Raw genomic sequence first — 23,531 nt, 5'->3', positions numbered from 1 at the left:
CTGACCACTTACTCCATGCACTCGCAGCCTGAAATATAAGCTCTGCAAGCAGGGGTCTTCCTTAACTTTTCAGAGTGGGAATTCATAGCCCATTTCAGTGTCTCTAAAGGTTTTGGATGTCTACCATAACAATCAGATGAACACGTCTATACCCCAAAGAGGTGCCTGCACCCGGATGAATCCCTGGGTATTTCTAGCAGCCCCAGTGACCTTGCTGGCAAGAGGAGAAAAAGGTTTGCTCTGCACACCACACGGCAGAGCAAAGAAGTGGCTCTTCCAACCAAGTGGATGAAGATGCTAATTTCTTCAGGAGAACGAGCAAAAAATCAATCATCTCTCTAGGTCTGCAAAGAGTATTTTTAATTAGGCAAAATATAATTGCCCAAAGTGTGTTACTAGAGCAGGAGGCTCAATCAAGCCACCCAGCTTCAGCTGGTTTTCCAGGACATATGATGGGGTTTCTAATGACCACAGAGAAGACAGAACTTACGTGTTCTCTCTCATCACCTACAGCATGGTGCGTGTTGTCACACACAACAGCATGGTGCATCTAAACAGCGTGGTTCGTTACCCGACTGAGATAGGAGAAAGCTAGCTAGCGATGCCTCAGCTTCCCGCACCACCATGGGAGTACAACCACCAAATGAGACAACTTTGCATCCCTTCGACAGCAATGCACAGAGCCACAGACCACACAGCAGAGCTCTTTGAAAGAAGCAGGACAGCTCTCAGGGTTGGACACAATGGCAGAAGGATGCTGAACAAACAATCTCTCTTTAGTCATAACATAACTCTGATCCATGGGTGCCAAACATTGCTATCGAGGCGGGTGAAGGGCATGCAAGGGCACCTCTAATGATGTTACTTCCTGATGCCTGCAACACTGTTTATGATTTGCCTTTCTAATTTCACTATTGTAGGAGCAGTCAGACAGCTAGGAAGGCTCCCTGAACTAGTTTTTCATTATGAAGACAATTTTAATAGCTTGTGTCATGGTGCTAATGAGGCCGACTGAAGCACCTGCACTTTCTGTTCTGGATAACAGAAAACAGCTAACAGCAGCAGGGGGATAAATAGCTGTTTAGGAGAGTGCCTGGGCTATTATCCTTGCCTAAGCATCCCACCTAAATCTTGGTGAGCTTTGCGATACCCTAAGTACTCCAGTGATGGCTTCTCAATTTTGTTCAGAGTTTTCCATTCTGAAGTGCCAGCAAAAGGTTCTCCTGTCAGTGATTTTTGGGTACCCAGCTTGAAAAGCGTATCCTGTAAACAGATCCTCCAGCCTCACTGAAGAAGATGTTCTAAGTTGGACATTAAATTCTGGAGCCATTTTCCAAAGTGATGACCTCAGCTGTCCAGAGTGATGGAAGTCAGAGGCAAAGCCCAGTGTCACATGCCAGAACAGTTTGGTCTTTTGGGGATGGGCTTCAAATTAGGGAATTTTTCTGAGATTAAGCCAGTATTATGCGTTGCCTAGTTTCCATCCCAATATTATTACACTGCAAAGCTGCACAAAAATCCTCCTGAACTACTCCAAAAGAGCTATCTAAAACAGCTAGCATGCATCTAACTGCATTCGCAGCTGGGCTAATGTGCTCTTGCTTCTAAGCAGATCTGCTACACCGGGGAAAAGCAACAGTCTGATATGAATGTTTAGGATCTGAAAGAGCTCACTGATGCCCATACCCTGTGCAGCTCTGGGGTACCCCAGGGGTTAGGCTGGGGCATCACCTCCCTGAGTAAGGCAGATTAAGGTTTAGCCTCCTTCTCCCAGTGCTTCAGGTCAGTGGATCTTCCTGCACTTCCCTATTCTTAGAGAGTATCTTCCAAATGTTTGAAGCTTTTCCAAATAATAAAAATACTTATTAGAGCATGGAATCATATCCAGATTATCACAATTCTTGAGTCACTGCCCTCAGTACTAGGCAACAAAGTGCTTTTACTTGCTTTCTCTCAACCCCATGAGAGTTTAATATTTTCATATGCAGTGGAACAGCCTCAAGAGAAGATACGGTGACCTCCAATCTCAGCTAAGTCCAGTGGTGAAGGCTCTGTTAGGTCAATTCAAGTTAAATCCTGACAACAAACAAGCCTGAGAGGATATGAACTACATTCTCCTGCGTGCCAGAAAGCTATCCTAATGATCAGCCTGTACTGGAAGGTGAATCTGGCCCCCATCCTTCACTGAGAAAAAGGGGTTATATAATTATGAATTAAATGTTTTGCTCAATTTAGATAAGTTATTTTCACTTAGTCAATATTCCCCTCTCCCCACTCCTGCACAACACCCATCATTCTGCTATTAAGCTGCAAGTTCACCTACTTACCGGGATTTCGTTGGGCTTCTAGGTAATTTTTTACCAGTTTATGAATTCAGGGCTGAATTGTAGGTTTCACAGTAATGGTAAGTGCAAACCCAACTTTTCTACTAAGGTACCTGAATTTAGTGCAAATACTCATTTTTTATTCAAGTGGCAAAGTCAGTGCAACTTTTTTGAGGGGCAGAGGTATAAGTGGTGTATTTGCATAATAAAAAATCACTTCTTCTGAGCAGGACAAAATGTATCATTAAGAGGTCCCATTTGCGTAGTATTTTAAAGGAAGAAATGGGCCAGATTCACTTTCTCGTCATCATTCAATGTCTTATAGCTCAGTTCCTAGGAATAGGTGCTCCCTGGGAATTCTCTGCTTTCCCATCTGGTTATTTTTATCATTTAAACAGTTGTAGACTTTTTGGATCCTTCATTAAACAGCATTTGGCCATGCTATATGGGTACTGAATTCGTTTAATTTGTCACCATAAATCAATCACTCCAATCCCTTAACTAACTTAATTGCTCCTTGAATTCCCTTTCTGTTTGTCAAAATCTCTCAAAGTCACTGATATCTCATATTCAGGCTATTATTCAAGTCATATTGGATGATTACCTTTTTATTACAGGTAATTTTTACATAATGTTCATATAGTACTGACAACTCAGAAGGCCTAAAGCAGAGAAGGGAAATAGCTATTAAAACACCACTCCAGGAAGGAGCGTGCCAGGATATTCATTAGAAACGAACTCATGATGTAAAGTGAAAATTAGAAATATATTTGGGTTTTTTGCTTTTTGTTGGACAAACGGTATTTTACCAGAAAGTGAATGTGGATTCATAGTAAGTCATCACAGACACTTGCATTTTGAAACAGATTATTCTGAAGCTTAAATAACCCGCTAAACCACGCCAGCACAGTGCCGAGATCTCCCTCCCACGTTACAACCCCGTGCCCCCATGGCGCGGCCACGCCGATACCTGTGACACCGACACCATGGCGGGCAGCAAGACCAAGTGTGTTTTACTCAACGTGAAACCTCAGCCGGTCTGCAGGGTAACAGGGGCTGCAGGGGTGGCTGCTGTGAGAAGCTGCCAGAAGCTTCCCCCGTGTCCGACAGAGCCAACGCCAGCCGGCTCCAAGATGGACCCGCCGCTGGCCAAGGCCGAGCCCATCGGCGATGGTGGCAGCGCCGCTGGGGGACAGAGTTGAGAAGGGGAAAACACCCGGGCAACTGCAGCCGGAGAGAGGAGCGAGACCGTGTGCGAGGGGCAGCCCTGCAGCCCCCGGCCCGGGGCAGGAGGGGCAGGAGGGCTCCAGGCGCCGGAGCAGAGGGTCCCCGGCAGCCCCTGGGGAAGCCCCCGGGGAGGCCGGCTGTGCCCCTGTGGCCATGGAGCTCCACGGGGGAGCAGATCTGCACCCGCACCCGGGGAGGGCCCCACGCCGGAGCAGGGGGATGCCCGAAGGAGGCCGTGACCCCGTGGGCAGCCCGCGCTGGGCCGGCTCCTGGCAGGGCCTGTGGCCCCGTGGGGAGAGAGAGGAGCCCCGGCTGGAGCAGGTTTGCTGGCAGGACCTGGGACCCCGCGGGGGCCAGGCTGGAGCAGCCTGTTCCTGAAGGACAGCACCCATGGGGGACCCAGGCTGGAGCAGCCTGTTCCTGAAGGACGGCACCCGTGGGGGACCCAGGCTGGAGCAGCCTGTTCCTGAAGGACGGCACCAGTGGGGGACCCAGGCTGGAGCAGCTCGTGAAGAACTGCAGCCCATGGGAAGGACCCACGCTGGAGAAGTCCGTGGAGGACGGTCTCCCGTGGGAGGGACCCCAGGCTGGAGCAGGGCAGAGGGTGAGGAGCCTCCCCCTGAGGAGGAAGGAGCAGCAGAGACCAGGTGTGATGAACTGACCACAACCCCCATTCCCCGTCCCCCTGCGCCGCTTGGGGGGAGCAGGGAGAGAAATCGGGAGGGAAGTTGATCCTGGGAAGAAAGGAGGGGTGGGAGGCAGGTGTTTTTTAAGTTTTGGTTTTATTTCTCATTATGCTACTCTGATTTGATTGGCAATAAATTAAACTAATTTTCCCCAAGTCAAGTCTGTTTTGGCTGTGACGGTAATTGCCGAGTGACCTCCCTGCCCTTATCCCGACCCAGGAGCCTTTCGTTATATTCTCCCTCCCCTGTCCGGCTGGGCGGGGGGTGACAGAGCAGCTTTGGTGGGCACCTGGGGTCCAGCCAGGGTCAACCCACCACAATTCTACACCCCTAGATGAACCCTGAGGTTTCCTTACAGCCAGCACAGAACACTTACGGAAAAGTTCCCTCTAAGGCAGTCCTGTTTCCCTATCATGTAAAAGGCATTTAATAAAACCAGTGGTGATTCTTATAATGGATAAACTGAAAAATCTTTCCCTCAACAACATCTGGCAGAAAGAGAAGCCATTAATATTTTACAAGACAGTTAGATCCTACAAACTCCACCTTGCTGTTAAAATTTTAAGAGCTTTCTCAAAACTGTATTTCTCTGTTGTTAAACCCTTAATTAAATTGATTCATACAGCTAATGTCCTAATTTCATGCCAGAACTTCAATACAAAGGGTTTGCTGCTACTTGGAATATGTACATCCCACTTGAAATAAGCACCACGTAAACCATTAGTCTGTCGAATGCAAAGGAGTGCTGAGACCTAAATCAGTGCGGGCTGTTAATTATTTCTGTGACAGCCTTAGCTACGAGGATATATGCAAAAATATACATATAGGCAACAAATAATCATTGCCATGTCAGATCAATCTAACTCGAAATACAGAACAATGACTCCAAAGAGTTTTAGGTGTAGATTTTACAAATGGATTCCCATCGATTCCTGACTTAAATAGCTTCTGCATGAGATTAACGGTGTATTTATTCAGTTACGGGGCTCCAAGAATGCAACCAACATATAGTGCTCTTGTGTTACCAATCTGCACTTAACTCTTGCCAGGAAATCCTACCAGATTCACGTGTTAGTGAAACAGAGCACAAGATGTTTTAAAACTAATGCATGTTAAAACTAAAACAAATAAGAAAACTCATTGCCACAAAGGTGGCTAAAGCAGTCCCTGCGTACGGCTCTTCGAGGTTTGCCCTCTGTACAGAAGCCAATTTTGACTAAGTGACAAATTAGAGCACGGGGGACTAAGATTATTACGTCTAACTGAAGGTGCAGAATAAATTTAGATGAGTGGAATTTATTGGATTATTTTGTTTAGGGAATAGAAGTTAAACAAGTCTAACAAAGCCATGAGATTCTTAATGAAGACGAGACTAGTTAAGGCCTCAGTTCTACATCTCATCTCAGAGAAGCACGTTTCTAAGATCATTATTACATTCAAATTAAGATTTTCCCTCTTCCTCCCTTCTGCCTTAAAAGGGAGAAAAATCCAAACCAACTTTCCAAGAAAACCTGACTGTAACTTGAACACAAACCGCATCCCCATGAGCTAGGATATGAGCAATGCGCTTGCATGTTATATTTGAAAAGACACATCTGGAAATTCATGTTACTCATTTACAAGATATAAAAGCTACTTGTGATGCCAGCACCAACTAAACAGAAGAGAACTGTCCCTATTTCATTGATATGTATCGTATATATCAATATGCCTGTATTTCTCAAACACTGTGTATCTTCTTCTCTGTCTAGTAGCAATGCTACCATAACAAGTGATATCTAAATACTTTTTTGGGGGAAAGATAAAAGCTCCATTACATGACAAGGAATATTATGACTAACAGAGACATTATACTAATCATGAGTAAAAAGATGATGTTTGATCCTACTTATGGTAAAAGTTTTAAAAAAATTTAAAAAGCTTTTAAATACATTTTATCCTCAGGAAAATGATTAAAACCAGAAAAGCCTTGAGATGTCAGCTGGTAACATCTTTTTCTTCTTTACCTTTCTTTTTTGTTGTTGCTGTGAAAAAAAATCCGAGAGAATACAGCAAAGTGCATCATTAACTTCTTATTAATTTTATAATACAAAGGCAATTCAGTTAAAATAGAGGTGCTGCAACTTTAAATTACAGAACTAGCTTGGTATTTAATGAGAGATTTAGCACAGTGGGGTTTCTGTTAAATTAAGTTGTGCCTTCACATCACAGTGGGAAAACAGGTGTATATTGGTTTAGAATTATGGAAATGTTGACTAATTCCAAGGCTTGTAATCAAACAGCAAAGCACCCTGCAATATTTTCTTCCAAGATTCTGCATTAATCATTTATGTCTGGTCTTACCTTCTTCATGTCCACTAAAAGGGTGCAACTCAAAGGAGCAGATAAAGGGCTCGTGTTTTCATGTTTCTGTTAAGGATGAAGCCAAGGCAAAAAGTAGATGTAGAAGCAGAGCACTGCAGGCTTTGCTCAAATATCTACCGAAATTAAACTGAACATGCAGTCTTGGAAGAGGGATAAATTTCAAACTAAACCCCCTTTCTTGGCTTCACCAGTGCTGATCCAAAACCTGTTCACCAAGCCACATGGAGCAGGTCTGCATTTAAGAAATGAAGAGGCTAAGCCCAGAAATAATCTGGCCTCTATCATTTAATGAACACAGAGGCATTTCCCTCCACGTTTCTGCAGCAGTACAGGCTATACTTGCGCGCAGGTAAAACGCAGGCGGGTTCCCTGCAGCCCCCTGCTCCCGCGTCTGCCGTCGTTCCTTACCTTACACTAGTAAATCACCTGCCTTTCCCTCGGGTTTTCTTCCTGGGCTCTTGAAGGCTGCCTCTTACCTGACACATGGTGGTGTTACAGGAAAAGTGGAAGGCACGGGTTCTTTTGTTTCTAGGAGACACCTTATTCTCGAACCTCCTACATACCATCTCTCGTTTACTGGAAGCAAGCTGAGACTTGATACCCAAATGAACCTGATCCAGATTCATCCCTTATTGTAACTCTGCCAGAAGATTGCTTCCATTTGCTCAGAGACTGTTTCGCACAGGGACCTATCCACTGCCGATTCCTGCTCGTTCAGCGAAAGCCGCTTAGCGGGCAAGAGCTAACAACATGGAAATTGCTGAAATTCATGTAAGGAGAATCTTGCTAACCTGAAGTGCTTTCAGCACGTGTGTCACAACTTTAAAGCACGCTTAAATTAAATTATTTTGGGAATACACAGATGCAGTGTAACAGCATCCCCAAATACGCTGAATGTCATCATACAGCACGTGCAAAATATAGAATCTGTTATATAATATATGCTGAATGATTCTCAAAGAGAAGCAACAGATCTGTATTCGAGTAGTTTCTCTTTATTAGAGGTGTCTCTTTAAGAAATATGTATAACAACTTATCTCAAAGTAAAATCTTAACATCTCGGGCAGTATCAGGCGTATTTTTAAAGCCCAAGCCCCAGAGTCATGGGAATGCAATTTTCACGTTTCCTTAAAAGAAAAGTTTGTAACCTCACAGTCATGACACAAAAACACAGCTTGAAAAGATAAGTTTTAAATGACAAAGAGCTAGAGGTAGCACTGGAAAAAAATATAGTATTTTTGAGCTTTATTTAAAAAAAAAATCAAAAGGTACAGTAGTCTCTTTAACTGCTGCATGCTCATTAGCTGTGCAAAAGCAGAGGAGAAAATGATGCCCTGCTATGTAAGATGCGATGTAGAGCACAGCCAGCTTTGCCACCTGTACGCGGAAGGTCAGGGAAGGAGTCTGCCCCTCCGAGTCACCCGCTGGGATAACGAAGATCTCTCAAAACACATCAGCCAGCTCGTGGGGCTCGGGGAAGAAGAGAGGAACAAATGAAAGAACCCTCTCTGCTTCTAAGGGGAGTGATGTATAGATCTCATGGTAGAGCTTCGGGGTAGGGTCCCACACCCTACCTGGACCCAGGGAGGGGGGCCGGGCAGAGTGCTGCTCCAGCAGCTCGGGACCACCTCTGCTGACCTGTCCATCCCACCCAGCCAGCCAGCACAGCTGCCTGACTCAAAGCGTGTTGGAGAGCAATTATACAAGTTGGGTTAACTGCAACATTAGGAGAGTTGGGTTAGACAGCATTCGTCCAAGGGCTTGGCATTTTCTGGCAGTGGGGATGAGAACCAACAACTGGGGTTGCAGAGCCAGAACATGCTGTGAATTGTCCCTCAGAGCCTTCCTTTCTCTCTGAGGAGGGCACATCCCTCCTCTACATCCTCGAAAGCTAAGCTTGCCATTGGGAGGCTTGTAAGGTCCAGTTGCAAGGTCCAGCTGATGGAATAAATCCCTTGACTCTGAAGTGGCACAATTTTTATCTTCCTGTAGCTGGCCTAACTCTGAGGATTTCCTACCACCCCTTCCAGCATTTTCAGTTGCAAATGACAGAGGACTCCGATTTTACCTCGATGAATTAGCAGGACTCATGTGTAACTATCTGACATACTTCTCTATGTTGGTCACGTCCCTGACAGATGAGGTGGCTTTCCTAACAGGAGTTGCATAAAGTGAGCTGGCCAGATATGAATTTTTCAAATGCCTCATGTCCAGTTTCACATGCAGCATGCAGGAACTGAAGGAGATATTGTCCATGCAACTGTCAGTCCAATCAATGTTCTATTTATTTATACAGTGTTGTATACAATTATTTATTTTTGTGTCTTATCCATACACTCCAACCATATACTTGAACACTTCTGCTACATCATCCCCACCCTTTATATTTTTCCTTTCCAATCCCCAAAGTATTTGGCCACACCCAGTAGAAGAAATTAATACATTCAAACAAGATTTGGAGTTAAGTCAGTCATCCAATTACCATCTCTAGCCCTGTAACTTAATTCTGAACTACTGTAGGATAATGCAAGCTACAATTCATACAACAACCACAACCACAACTGTTTCAACCACCGGTGTGAGGTATCAGTGAGAACAGATTGCTGAGGAGAGATGGTGGCAGGGAACAGGGTGACACTGCAAGCAGCTATGTGGTACCCCGCTGTGTGGTACCCCGATGTGCAGCCACCACACCAATGCAGTCAGGTTGTTTAGAAACCACGTGGATAAAGGTGGCATTTAACAAGGTTGGCTGTATTTTGTCTTTTACTCTTCTCTCCCTTTTCAAACTAGAAGCCCCAGTGGTGCAGTGTTCTTCTGCCGTATGTCTTTCTCCCCTTCCTCCCCCTTCAATAATAAAAAAAAAAATTAAATCTACTTCTTGCACTTCAGTAACTGCCTCTAGTCAGCAGGAATCAGCACTGTTTCCAGCCGAGGGCCTTTCTACAGAAGAGCAACTGCCTTTTGAGATGATGCCATTGCTATACGACTGGCACCATTACAGGACAGACCATCAGGTTAGCCACCCTCCCTTGAAGAGATCAAGGTCGTTTGGGGCCCCAACAGCATGTTAAGCAAAAGGACTATTTTTCTGGCGACAAAATAATTAGGATCAAAAAGTAAATGTACTCACCCCAGGTAAAGTTTTAATATTGTGCAGTGCATTCTGTGCCTCAAGAGCAGCTTTTCTTGTATAAAATGTTACGAAACAACAACCTATAGAGAGAAATGAAAAGCTTTCAGAAATTAGTGAGTATGATTTGTGAGAGTACAATAGGGAGGGAGAAAAAACAGTGGTTGAACAACACATTATGAAAGCTGGAAATGTGAATTATCATGAGGCTGCCTGAATGACATGAATAAAACAAAGCTTGTATGGTTTAAAAGAAAAAGTCACCCCCTGTGCATTGCATCTATAGCACACCTACATTGTTAGTGAACAGTAATCACGTAGAAATTAAGTTAACCAAAATTCAATTGGCTTTGTACAGTATAAATAAGGTTATATGTTTCTGAAGGCTCCCCATTATACTTTGAATATAAGTAACATGGCAAGCTCAAGCAGCAGGAATTCATTGTTACATCCCAGGTGGAAAATCAGGTGGAAGAAGGACCTTATTTAAAGGGCCTTATATGTAAGCGCTAAAGGTTTGCTCCCCACCATTTGAAACTAGGCAGACGGAAGGTAGGACTCTCATCTCAGTTGCAAGAAGGAAGATAAGCTACAGGAGCATTCGCCACTGGTGGGACAGTGGAGGCTGCTGATGGCTGGCAGCACCAAGTGAGGTTGCATCTGTCTAACCTTCAGTAAATCAGACAGTTTGCCTTAATCCCTTGTTTATCTCTCTGGCTGGTCCCACTGAGTGGTCTGTGGGACCAAACACAGGTTGTTGCCACTTTCTCCATTGCAAACATGGAAAGTAACTTCTGGCAGCTCAATACCCGCCCCAGGGTGAGGTCAGGGCTCACAGGTGCACCCTCAGGGGACAGCTAGGACATGACAGGCATGGGACAATGAAACAAGGACCAAGATTTGACTTGCTGCAATCTGTAATGTCCCGCAGCAATGAAGTCCGCTCCCAGGGACGCATGGGGCATGTGCAAAGAGCTTACTGCGGGAGAGCTTGCACCCACGTGGGATGCTCAACACCATACCCCAGCTTGTGGCTTCAACTTTACTTCCAGCGGGAAGAGCATCACTCGTGCACTTATGAGCGTAACACAGGTACAGACACAAGGAAAATTCACACTTAAGTAGCTCCCCCTCCAGCACAGTAAATCAGTGATGTAGGCAGATCCTTAGAGCCTAATCTGTTGCTACTCTGTCCTTGGGGACATAGGGTGGGGCTGAATGCAGCCCTCGTCCTGTGGACATGGGCAGCCCCTGATTCGGAGCCATGTCACATTAAGAAGACAGCCCCAAACTCCTGTGGACCTCTGTGGCTGCAGACTGGGCCCTCGGTGACCCAGCCGCTACGAGGAGAGGGAAAACACGCTGGGTGATGCTGGCAGAAGTGGCTACTTCTAGGCAAAAACCTACTTTGTACCAAACAAGATGATGCAGATTTTACTCATGACTCAGAAAACAATCCTATTCTCTTAATTACAGGCAGAGAGTTGTTGCAGCTCCACAGAAATGTCAAAACCAAACAGTAAATAGAAGAAACACCGGCTCTCAAGCCTTGGTGTTCCCTCAGAGCGTGACACGGCTATAATAACCTGTCCTTCGGGCAGGGAGCAGAGATGTTGCTTGCACCAGCTCCCTAACGTTGACCAAGGCGAAACACCACGTCCCACCTGATCTGCCCGCGTTTGTTCTACCTCGCAACATCCTCGTACCAGCAAAGGAGAGCTAGGAGAAAGCACGCGCAGGACAACGCAGCTAGCAAAAATGCGAAGGCACTGTGTGGAGGTGGCCCGCAGCACACCTCGGAAGGAAGGGCTGAATCCAGAACTGCTCCCTGCTGCCTCTCGCTTGGCTCGAGCTGTGCGTTGCACTGCAAACGCGCCCTCCGGCTTTGCAGCTGGGCCAGCAACGACCGTTACCTTTATAACAAGCAAAGGTAATCGTGTATTCCCAGCTGGAATACGGCGAGTTTATCCATAACGCAGAAAAGCACTTGCAGGAAATACAATACACAGGCAGGCAGGTAATGCAGACAATGCAGTTAGGAGAAACACTTTTCATATTGCCAAGAAGTTCCTTAAAATTTCAGAGTTTACAATGGAGACGGTTTAATAATTATTTCAGAGAGCCGAACATTGTTTGGCAGGGATGAGTATTAGAGACAGCCACAGACTGCTAAGATTTGTGCTTCCTGTGCGCATTTCTAAATCTTCTATTTCACTGGAAAATTCTGAAAGTTTAAATTATTTTATCCTGGAATTAAAATGGGAAACAAATCCATGTTAGTGAAATTTAATAGCATGACTTTGAGAAACCATTGCAATGTTTTTCTATCCTGACAGCCAGCTCCTAAGTCTATCTTCCATTGTTTCTTCATTTGGTTTATTAGCTTTTTAATACAAAGCTTTTTCACTGAGAGAGAGGATTCAGAGGGGAAAATATCAAGCAGTAGTCATGAATTTGCAATTGCGATGTCCTTTACCATGTGTCTAAAGAGTTTCATTTTAGATTTCAGCTCTGTGGGTTTACTCCGATAAGAAGTTTGAAATCTATTGGTTCATCAGTCTTGGCAGTACTTGAAAGAACTTCACTTGAAAGATGAATATGCTATGAAATACCTTTTAACTAGTCATTTTTGGGAAGTAATAGCGCAGGAGAGAAAAATGTCACCGTGATGAGGACTGGGAGAAAGCAGTAGCTTAATAGGAAATGTGCAGATGTTTCAGGCAGGTCATCGGACCCTGACAAAAACGGAGCCTTCCAAGCTCACAGACCAACACATCTGAAAATGCACACGAATAAAACCTTTCTCTGGACTAATGTTGTGCACATCTTCTTAAAAAAGTGCAACAAAACAAGAGATGGTTTGCTGTGGTTTGAAGAGAGCATGGGCACCGGTTGTGGACACAAGATTTTGATATTATCTGCTACAGAGGTCAGGGCTGGACTAAAGAAAAACAGAAAAGGCAAAAGTGCACACAGTCCCGAAGGAAATGCTATAGCTCAGCCTATGGATTTTATGGATGTGATTGCTGCCAAGTTATGCAAACCGCTGCAGCTCTAAGGTCGGCTTTGAAGATGCCTCCAGTGTAAAATCCTTTGGCTCAATATTACATCCTGTAGGAGAAAATACCAAATTCAGCCTTTCCTGCAGAAATATTGGAAACGAAGACGCCACTGGGCTAATTTGTGCTTTAGGACTGGTAGCTGGCCCCTGCTGAAAGACAGCTAGGAGACAACTTTCCTTCCTCCATTTTCCCTAAGAAAATGTAATACCGCCAAAGACAAATCAGTGACACCACTGGGAAAGAAAAAGTATGTTTCCTACTAAGAAAAAAGAAAAAAAAAACCCCAAGCCTCCTCTCTCCAGCCCCCTGCACACATAATCTTGGCTTATCACCAACAAACTTGACAGCAGCCTGAACCACAACTAAACTTCTCTGACATCCAAATAACTCAAAGCCTGACAGTGAGAAGCCTCTCCCCTCCTAGTCAGGACAACTTAAAAGGTAAATTGGGTTGTGGACATGGTTCTGCCAATCCTCAACAGCCTGAAATACAGCCCAGTTTAACTCCGTCTGGGCTAGTATCTTCTTGACCAAAGGGAAAGGAGCTTGTGCTGCCAGTTGGTGCAAATCTCCTGTCTTTTGGTACGCTGGCTGTGCTCTACTAGGAACCGTGTTTACTACAGCACAAGACATCTCTTCTTTGTACCTAGAAAAAATACTGAATGAATCATGTGGATCCCTCTGGTCCCTTAAGGACATCAGCAACAACTTCATGGCTATCCTGCCAGATGCTTGAACAGACTGAATAAAACCTGCCACCCCGTGCTGCACAGCGTCTAACAGCAACAAATGGGAAGCCTGAGAAACAAAGGCAGAAACCAGCCCTACTTCTCGCAGCATCTGACGAGAAAACGCTGCAGTGTGTACACTACAATGCTCAACTTCAACACCTCATTAAAAAAAGGGAAAAGATCTCTTATTTCAGCTTGTTTTCTCTCTCTTTTTTTTTTTTCCTTTTTTTCCAAAGGAAATTTAGTGCCAGAAAAAGACCTCAAGGTCCCAGCCATTGGGAGAGTTGACACATTCAATTCTCCATGACACATTCAATTCACAAGCCCCTGCTCAGGCTGCCAAAGGCACCAATTAGCACCAGTGGTGGAGATTTTATTTATTTAATTTCCACAGAAACCTGTTTAGCAAGACACCGACAGGAGCAAACAGCCTTGTGTATGGCTAGAAACAGCTTTACTTGAGTCGCTGTCAAAGATGGCAGCAAGATTACATGGGGATCATGCAGCCATGGCTTCACTAAAGCAACCATTTAGAAGCTAGGGATGGGCAATAAAAGAGCAAGCGGTGAGGACTGTCACACCATGAATTTCTGCCGACAGCAAGCCTGGGTTTCTGGAGTACATTTGTGTGCACTGTGGAATTACAACAAATTGTAGTTTTCACCATGAAACTTCAAAAAATGCCACTTCTATGAGCAGGAGGATTTTTTGTTAGTGACCTGCAATGGGACTTCTCCTCCCGTGCGACTTCTGCTTTACAACCCAATGTGAAACCCTTGCCCCCATCCTCTCAGCAGAGCAGACACAGCTTTGTTAGGCTGTAAGATACAGCCGTATGACATCACTAGGAGCTCCATCATGTCATTATTTTTATCACTTTCTCCCAGTTCAAGCACAGACCAATTACTCCGTGAGAGCTGTTTATATTCCTAATTTTGAACAACTAACAAAAGGAAGCTTTCCTCCACTCGGAGATGTGTCTTACACGGTCCTGGCATTTAACGGCACTGGGATCTGTGTAAGAGGCTTAATCTCTCAGCCAGGATTTCATGCTTGAATGAATACAGCAACCTCCATCTTGCTCCGGGTGCGAAAAAGTCTCTTACAGCTCCCTAAGCTGAATATACGATTCCTAGGTTAAAGTTACCAAGAATTACACACTTGCATCAATATGAGAAAATAATCCTTAGATGTGGACGGGAATTAAAACACGTTGTTCTACAAGATGCTGTAAGGTTTTGATTTGCTTGAAGAAAAACGTGCTGAAATTTCCCAGGCCTGAAAATTTACCTTTTGGGAATTAAAAAAGAAAAGATACAGGAAAAAAACCCCTCATGTTCGTTGGTCTGATTTATGAGTTTCTATAGTTTTCAACTGTCAAAATTTGTCAGTTTGCATCTCGCCTGCGTTGTGCATATTATCACCCGCTGCCAGTATCTGAACCCTAACCATAGGGTATAGAAACACAAGAGCTTATCAGTGCGCCTGCAAAGCCTGCAACAACTTAAAAGTATGAAATTTGCTTTACCTTCTAGACTAATAAAATAAACACTTCAAAACAGCTATAATGATTATCTGATGATTGAACTCTGTATTCTTTTAGCAAGTAATGGAATCCTGGCAGACAAATTCAATTCAAAATACATTCACATTCAGGACATCAACAAAGTCATCATGTTGTGAATTGAAAATTCCTTTAAAGGCTGTGTTTGAATTCTAAGGGGCTGACAGATCAAGGGACTGGAGGCCCTGGAAGGCTAAATGAGTGAAGTCCCGCTATGTTTCTTTTTTTCTGTGAATGAAGCTCACTTTTGTGTGTGCATTTGCAAGCAGAACAGGTGCTGGCTTCATACAAGTTTGGAATCTCAATGGGGACAGTAGCTTCTTGTCAATCCAGCACAGTTCAAGCTAGTTTATGGTAAGGAGGATTTATTTTTCTTTTTTTTTTTCCCCTCCAAATGTTCCTCTCCTTATTTCCACATTCACTCTTCCACTACCACAATTTAAACATTACATGGCGATTCAACGGGGCTGCCTTTTAAAAGGGTCTATTCCAGCTGTTCACCCGAATGCTAAAATATGTGCTCCATAAATCATAAACAGCTGCCTGAAGAGTGTGATTTGCAACCAAACGCACCCTAATCTATGCTGTCATTTTCCAAAAGGCAATGAAGATGTCAAAAATTCTCTTCCAGTAAAGCCATGGAAAGACCTATTGCCACAGGAGTTGAAAAGTGTGGTTGCGCTACAAGCTTTTTCACGTTCCTTGAATTTGGGGCAGTGCAATTGGACCTTTGCCTGGCATTTCTTCTGTATTACAGATTTTAGTGCAATTAGCCAACCTGCATGCAAGACACCAGCCTAGTATTAGGAGATGCACTTCAAGCCTTAGAGACTTTGGTCGGGTGACCCTGTACAAAAACAGAGAAAAACATGAACTGCAGAATAGCAAATACTGAATAGCAAATTCCAGACAAAGGGAAGAAAAAACGTTTCCAAAAGTAAAAATCCAACTATTTCTGTAACTGTGCTGAACAGAAAAAGAAGGCGGCTAAGGCAGGGATGCATTTTGATTCCTACCTGCACCATCCTCTTGCTCTGTTGTATATGGAGTCACTCGAGAGTATGATGGCAATGATTCACTCCCGAAGCAATCCCTGATAGAACTGCCATATACTGCAGAAATCAACCTTTAACGATGCCGCCTCCCAATTAGCTCAGGTTTGCTAATAGTTTGATATAATTGGCACCCTGATGGAAACCGTATTACCAATCCTGTCACCAGCCAGGAAACCGCATCGCCACTCTAATGACAGCACACATTATAGCGATGCCACTTCTAATATTAATACATTAGCTGAAGGTAGGCAGGGGCTCGTATGCAAGAAGATTCATAACCGGGACGTGCCAAATTCCACCCTGTGCTCTATTTTTCCTCCTGGTTATAACATGCAGGGCGGCAATGCACCAGCCCCGGCGTGCCCCGAACCGCCCCTCCCGCATTAACGCACCAACGCTCCGGGCCGGTAACAGCCCTGTAAATGGCCGGTGAAAAATGATCCCATGGAGCTCAATTTTTTCTCTCCATGCCTCGCAAGTTATGACGGCCTTTCTGTTAATTGGCCACAAGTCCTAGTTTGCTGTCAGCCTTCAGCTGCACCGGGGAGCTCTTTTGGAGGAGTCGCACTCTGTCATTCCCATACCCTTGTGAATACAAATGCTCTCTATAAATGTCCTCTGCCTACAAAATGGAAGTGTTTTTTTTTTTCTTTTTCCTTTTTTTTTTTGACCTAGATTAAATCTGCTGCATATTCAAGCCTTTTGGGAAAGCAACTAAGAACTAATATGCACCGGTTTGTGTGCCACAACACTTCCCTACCCATTATTATGTAAATTTTGACTAAAGTGCGACACAGATAGAAAAGATATCAAGGGCAAAATTGCCAGACTCTGCTTTTCTTGCTCTCTGAAATAAGCCACTTATATTAAACAGTTTTAAATGGCTAATAGCTGTAAAAGTATCCCAAGAATTCAAATGTATATTTTTTCATACAGGACAACGACAGCTTTTAGCAAATTCCTGAACTCTCCCGCTGCCTGTGCAACGACTGGGAAGTGAACGGCCAGCACGCTGGTACGGTGTGTCGGGGCTTTCTGGTTTACTTTTGAAGAAAGGGGCCAACTTCCACAGCTGCAGCTTGGTCATACTCATTCAATATTTGCACCAGATGGTGACAAAGGCAAAAAAAAAAAAAAGCAGATGCAGAATTGGGTTATATACGTGGTGGCCGGGTAAGTAAATACATACAAATCAGGTTTATAGCAACACGGCAGTTTCATGTCGTTACTGACTAATCTGTCCCTAAAGAAACCGTCGCCGTATGAGCTGAGCTGCAGTAGACTGGGCTGGCTAGCGGGTGAGAGATGTCCAAACGTAAACTCAGAAAGTGCTGTGGAGATAGCGAGGAGCATCGGACCCGCAGGTCAACACCACGTCAACACCCCAAGTCTGTGAGGGGTCTCCCATGGGAAGTCACTGTACTTCCCACCTGTAAAGTATAGAAAAGAATATACACAAAATACAGGAGAAACAAGAAATTATTTTTTTTAATTGGAAATCATTCTAAACAAGGCCTGTCACTATGTATATACACTGTATCATGAAGAAATCTTTAATCTTAGGGGGACATACAAAGCTACAACACAAATAATCGCTTATTTCTTATGCTGCCTTCTCCTCATTTCCCCTTTACCTTTTCTTTTCTTGTTTTCCTTCTTATTCTCACATTAGTTTTGCTTAATCTATAATTCACTTTCTCCTCCCCTCATACAAATCCTTACTCTTTTCTTCCGAGCAGCTGCTCATTGTTTCCTTTTTGCCTTGGCCAGATGAAGATTACTGGTTGAGTTTACTGGCTTTGAAATGCATTAACATGCCCTCTGTGAAAGTTAACTCCTCGCTTTGTCCATCTACTAAACCCGTCTTTGGATACAGTAGAGAAAGAGGGTTTAGAGCACAGATGCTAAAAAAATGGAAACGAAAAATTAAGATGTCCTCTGTTATTAATCCATTCTTACAGCAGAAAACTAGTGTGACACTGTATTTCAATTCAAGAAGATTCTACAAAAATCATGTTTACATAAATTAATGTAGTCAGGGACACATCTTTCCCTAACGACATTTCAAAAACCCTACAGTCCCCAACCCTGACACTCACTAGTAGCAAATCAGACACAAGCACACACTTCTTACAGTCCTGGATTTCCTTCGATGTTTTCTTTCACTTGAGTGCTCAAGAAAGATCACTGAAGACTGGTTCTCCCTGATAAGACTTCCAGACCACTGCTCTGAGGAAACCTCTAATTGCACTGTAACTCCTGAGAAGCCACTCAAGTCCTAGTTCAACTAGGAGGCAACTCCATAGTGAAAAATACTAAGAATAGCATAGCTTTACCATAAAATTATCCTTTTAAAATCTTAAAACCTTTGACTTTGAGAGTTAATTGCAATTTATAATCCTACACTGTCACTATGAAAAACCTGTGTTCTGTATTGGAAATTATTTTCCCTGGTTAAATGCCAATGACATTCTGGGCTGCATCAGGTAGAGCACTGCCAGCAGGTCCATGGAGGTGATCCTTGCCCTCTGCTCAGCCCTGCTAAGACACATGTGTGGTGCTGGGTCCTGTTCTGGGCTCCCCAGTACAAGAGAGTTGTGGACACACTGGAGGGAGTCCAGGGAACAGCCATGAAGGTGATGAAGGGACTGGAGCATCTCTAGTATGAGGAGAGGCCAAGAGACCTGGGACTGTTCAGTGGATAAATACCTGATGAGGAGGATGTAGACGATGGAGCCTTCTCAGTGGTGTCCTGTGACAGGACAAAAGGCCAACAACACAAATTAAAATAGAGAGAATTCTATTTAAACAGAAGGAAAAACATTTTTACTGTAAGGGTGCTGGCATGGTTTGCCCAGAGAGGTTGTGGACTCTCCATCCCTGAAGATACTCAAATGCTACCCCGACACAGCAACCTGTTGTAGGTGACTTTGCTCTGAGCTGGGGTTGGGTGAGACAAATCCTAGAGGTCCCTTCCAACCTCAGCCAACCTGTGATTCTGTGAAATGGCAATGAAGGAACTGAAGTGGCTTTCCTGCAAAATGCCTGCTAACACAGTTTAACTTCTTCCAGAAATATACTGCAAGCTTATTTAACTTTAGCAGACAACATCAGTTAAATTACTGTTCTATTGTTGTACCCACCAGTTGGGAACCCGCTCTCATTCACTAGCAAATTTCACACACAAGACGAGTTCTTTCATAGCAAGAACACCGGAATCAATCTTTTTTTTATTTAGAAACAGAACCAGAGACATTAAAATCTCAGCATGGCCCACATTGCCACAGACATGCAAGACAATAAGAATGTCTTGTGTCACACCTTGTTTTCAGAAATCTAGCAAGAATTTTATGAATTCAAAAGCTGGTATTACGATGCATATTTTTTAAGTTACAGCTTATCCAGTCCTGTGGTATGTGATATGATGAAGCTTTGTTTAAATGCCACACATTCCTTTAGTATTACAAGACCACCTATCCACCCACAGCCCTGACAGCTCTAAAACTGAGCTTGTGTCTTCTAAAGACAGTATGGAAAAAGCCCGATCTAGCAGTACAAAGAGACAAAAGAGGAAGAGGTCTAGGGAGAATGAGTTATAAAAGAAGGCAAAGGGTGGAAAGATTGCCGTTGCTGACACTTAATGAAAACGCATTCAAAAAAAGAACAAAACCCCAATCCTGTGCCTTACCCAGGAACTTGGTAAGAAGATGGTGTATGGGTTGGTTTCAACACTTGACTGGACCTGGAAGACTTGGATATCATTTTTGCAAGAGAATCTAAATCTGACCTTGGATAATTCATTTCTAGGAATAGACTGTTGAAGTTCTTCTGAAAATAACGTTCAATGCCCATCTGAATCTTTAGATGCCTCAATGCTTTTGAACAATCTGGCCTTTAATCTCCCTGTGCCTCAGCTTCTCCTTGTAAAAGGGAAAGAATAAAATGTCCTGAGCAAAAAAGGAATACTGTGAAGAAACCATAAAAATAAAAGTGAGGTAAAAAGATACTGCAATAATAGTGACGTGAGTAACAGCAGAGCACTACTTTCAAGTGCTGCTTCCATCTAACCAACTACAGCCTGGCACGCGTCCTCCAAAAGTTTGCTTATAGGAAACAGAAAAAATCAATACAAGCTGGCTCAAGGGGCACTTAAGCAGCATGGGAAGAAATTCTAGGTGAAATATTGCCTCAAAGTGCCCTGAGCTTCAGTCTATGAAGACCTATTTTCCCCCAATGCCCAACCCCATATTTTACTGCTTTTGGGCAAGCCACCTAACAGGGGCTCCATTCTCTGCTGGTTGAAGACCTGAAGAAGCCTCCACTCGGAGTCATGTTTTGTTACAATATACACACTATTTTCAGGGAGCAAATTTTCATCTAATTGGAAACTTTTTTTTCTTAGAAACATGTTACCTTTCTCCATCTTTAAAACTCGGGTATAAATCCATTGACTGAATACGTCGTACTCCTAGGTCTCTTTGCCCAAGATGCAGTCGAACACTTTCAATTCTTTCTTGACTTCAACTTTATAAACCCTTACATATCTTGTATTGATTTCTAGGCATTCAGAGTTTCACTCTCACAGGGTCACAGCACATGTCAAATCTTTCCTGCACTGTGTACACCTTCAAGCAGTGTTTCATCTATGGAGCTTCACTTTCCCTGAACTTGTTAGCAGTGACGCATTTATTCACCAATTAAACTTTTTTAATAATAATAAGAAGAAAGAAATAGAATAAATTCCTGGCAATTCTTCTGTCTTTCTAGTTGGTTGAAAAAATTTTATGCAGATGAAAATGCAGCTCCACAGAGCCTTTGAACTTTAAGCATCGTCTTTACTTGGCTTTGAACTCTCAACAGGGCCCATGATCTTTCAAAGCAATACACTATGCCTGTGGAAGCTTCAAACAAGGGGAAAAAGGCATGGTTAGAAAAAAATGCAAAAGATTTTTTTTAAAATGCTTGGTGCTCCTGGAAATAAAAAAACCCAACTGAGTGGTATCTGAAGAAGTGTATTCAGCACTCAAGTGTTTCCCTAATTAATTGTTTAGATGAGTGCTAAAATAAATGCAGCAGCAGCAAAGATAAACAAACCACTTTAGTAATAAAGCCATATATTTGTGCAGACAGACAAAAATAAATGGCAGCGCTTAATGAGCACAAGCAATGAGAATGAGGAACACACGTTGTGTGTGGGATCCATGCTCAGAACGCTCAAGCTCGAAGATATTTGAGAGGTATCTCACAACAGCCTCCCAGCCTGACTCACATTTGCCCCTTGTACAGCACCTCGATTTGCGCAGGATAGCAGTGTAAAAGCCAAAAGCGTCCTGATGAAGAATTTCAGCTCATGTTTCACCCAGCCTGGGCAGCTTCATAGGAGCAAGGAAAATACTTGTGGTAAGAGACTGTTATCTCACTTTATTCTCTTCTTCTTTATTTTTGTCTGATGATTAACTAATGTAAAATCAATGAAGGGGGATCCAGAACACATGTGTAACACATGTACTTCCAGAATGAGAGAGAGAGAAGCTGAGATGATTCATACAGTCTTCTCTTTGTGACTGGAAAATGAACTAATGAAGTATAAATACTGGGGAAAAGCGTTATCTTACAAATCTAGGAAAATAGTTTTAATGGAATTATAAAACTGCTAGAGACAGGAAAATTCAGCTCAGCTCCCCTCCCGTTCCACATGTAATTCTTCCAAAGTTTTATCTGGTCCTATCTGTACATTTCCCAGAATCAGGCTTCCCATAATTTCCCCAGAAAACTATTTTGCAATCTCACAAACATTAACTTTAAAGATACTTTTCATGGTAAACACTTTCATCTTTGCTTAGTTTTTGATTATTATTTATTTCTTGAAAACCTTCCTAAATAACACTACTGCTTTGCAATCTTTGTATAAATGATTCGCTAACCAGAGTAAAAGAGTAAAAACCCATATGTCATACAAGTAAATATGTCATTCACCCCAGAAGTCTTCATACAATTGATGGTTTCTTTCTTGATACTATCAGCCATGTATGACTTGGAAAACTGGTTAAAAAATCTATTCACCAATATTTAAAATCTATTAAGGGAAGGGAATATCATAGAATCAAGTAGAATAGTTTGGGTAGAAAAGGAAGAGACCTTTAAAGGCCATCCAGTCCAACCCCCTGCCATGAGCAGGGACATCTGCAACTAGAGCAGGTTGCTCAGAGCCCCGTCCAGCCTGACCTGGGATGTTTCCAGGGATGGGGCATCTCCCACCTCTCTGGGCAACCTGGGCCGGGGTTTCACCACCCTCATTGTGACATATTTCTTCCTTATATCCGATCTAAATCTGTCCTCTTTTAGTTTAAAACCATCACCCCTTGTCCTATGGCAACAGGCCCTGCTAAAAAGTCTGGCCCCATCTTTCTCACAAGCCCCTTTCAGCCCTGGCAGCTGCAGTAAGGTCTCCCCGGAGCCTTCTCTGCTCCAGGCTGAACCCCCCCAGCTCTCCCAGCCTGTCCTCCCAGCAGAGCTGTTCCAGCCCTCGGAGCATTGCTGGGGCCTCCTCTGGCCCCGCTCCAGCAGGTCCATGTCTCTCCTGTGCCGAGGGCTCCAGAGCTGCAGGGGGGGTCTCCCCAGAGCGGGGCAGAGGGGCAGAATCCCCTCCCTTGCCCTGCTGGCCACGCGGCTTTGGGGGCAGCCCAGGAGACGGCTGGTCTTCTGGGCTCATGGGCTCATGAGCCTGGCACATTGCCGGCTCCTGTCTAGCTTTTCCTCCAGCAGTACCCCCAAGTCCTTCTCCATGGGGCTGCTCTCCATCCCTTCACCCCCAGCCTGTACTGACACCGGGGGTTGCCCTGACCCAGGTGCAGGACCCTGCCCTTGGCCTTGTTGAACCTCATGAGGTTCACATGGGCCCATTCCTCGAGCTTGTCCAGGTCCCTCTGGGTGGCATCTCGTGCCTCAGGCGTGTCAACCGCATCACTCAGATTGGTGTCATCTGTGAACGTGCTGAGGGTGCACTCGATCCCACTGTCTATGTCACTGATGAAGATATTAGACAGCACTGATATTGAGAGCGTGTTGGATGACCCATGGGGCATGTCTCAAGTCCTTTAATTAACACCAGTTCAGAGTAGTCCAAACAAGATAGTACCATGCTATATAGGCCCTATGGCTCTCTAAAGATCAAGATGTGGCATTTAATCAGATCAAGATTTAACATAAATTGCCAGCAGCCTGTTTCCAAGTTATGACAAGAGCAATACTTGGCTAGAAAGACATAGCCTGTATGAAATGATTGGCAACTTATCAAGACAAGAAGAGAAAGAAACTGGATGATTGGCAACTTAATCAGGGGGAGAAGGAAAAATAGAGGAAAGGAACAAAACGAGTGCCTAAAC

General features: G+C 43.9%; 1 protein-coding gene across 14 annotated transcripts in view; it reads right to left on the bottom strand.

The window, feature by feature from the left end:
• CELF2 (CUGBP Elav-like family member 2) overlaps positions 1-23,531 on the bottom strand; it is a gene marked incomplete at both ends in the record, with an annotated part of 372,062 nt that overhangs the window by 87,315 nt on the left and 261,216 nt on the right. For all 14 annotated transcript variants that reach the window (XM_082009660.1, XM_082009658.1, XM_082009649.1 and 11 more), the window contains one exon: positions 9,735-9,817. In XM_082009660.1, coding sequence (XP_081865786.1) covers positions 9,735-9,817 — 83 coding nt within the window. The remainder of the gene's footprint in view (positions 1-9,734; positions 9,818-23,531) is intronic.

This window comes from Phaethon aethereus (assembly GCF_964289735.1).
Source record: "Phaethon aethereus genome assembly, chromosome: 1".
Taxonomy (NCBI): Eukaryota; Metazoa; Chordata; class Aves; order Phaethontiformes; family Phaethontidae; genus Phaethon; species Phaethon aethereus.
Note: the sequence above shows the minus strand (reverse complement) of the source record. Positions and strands in the feature narration are given on the sequence as shown.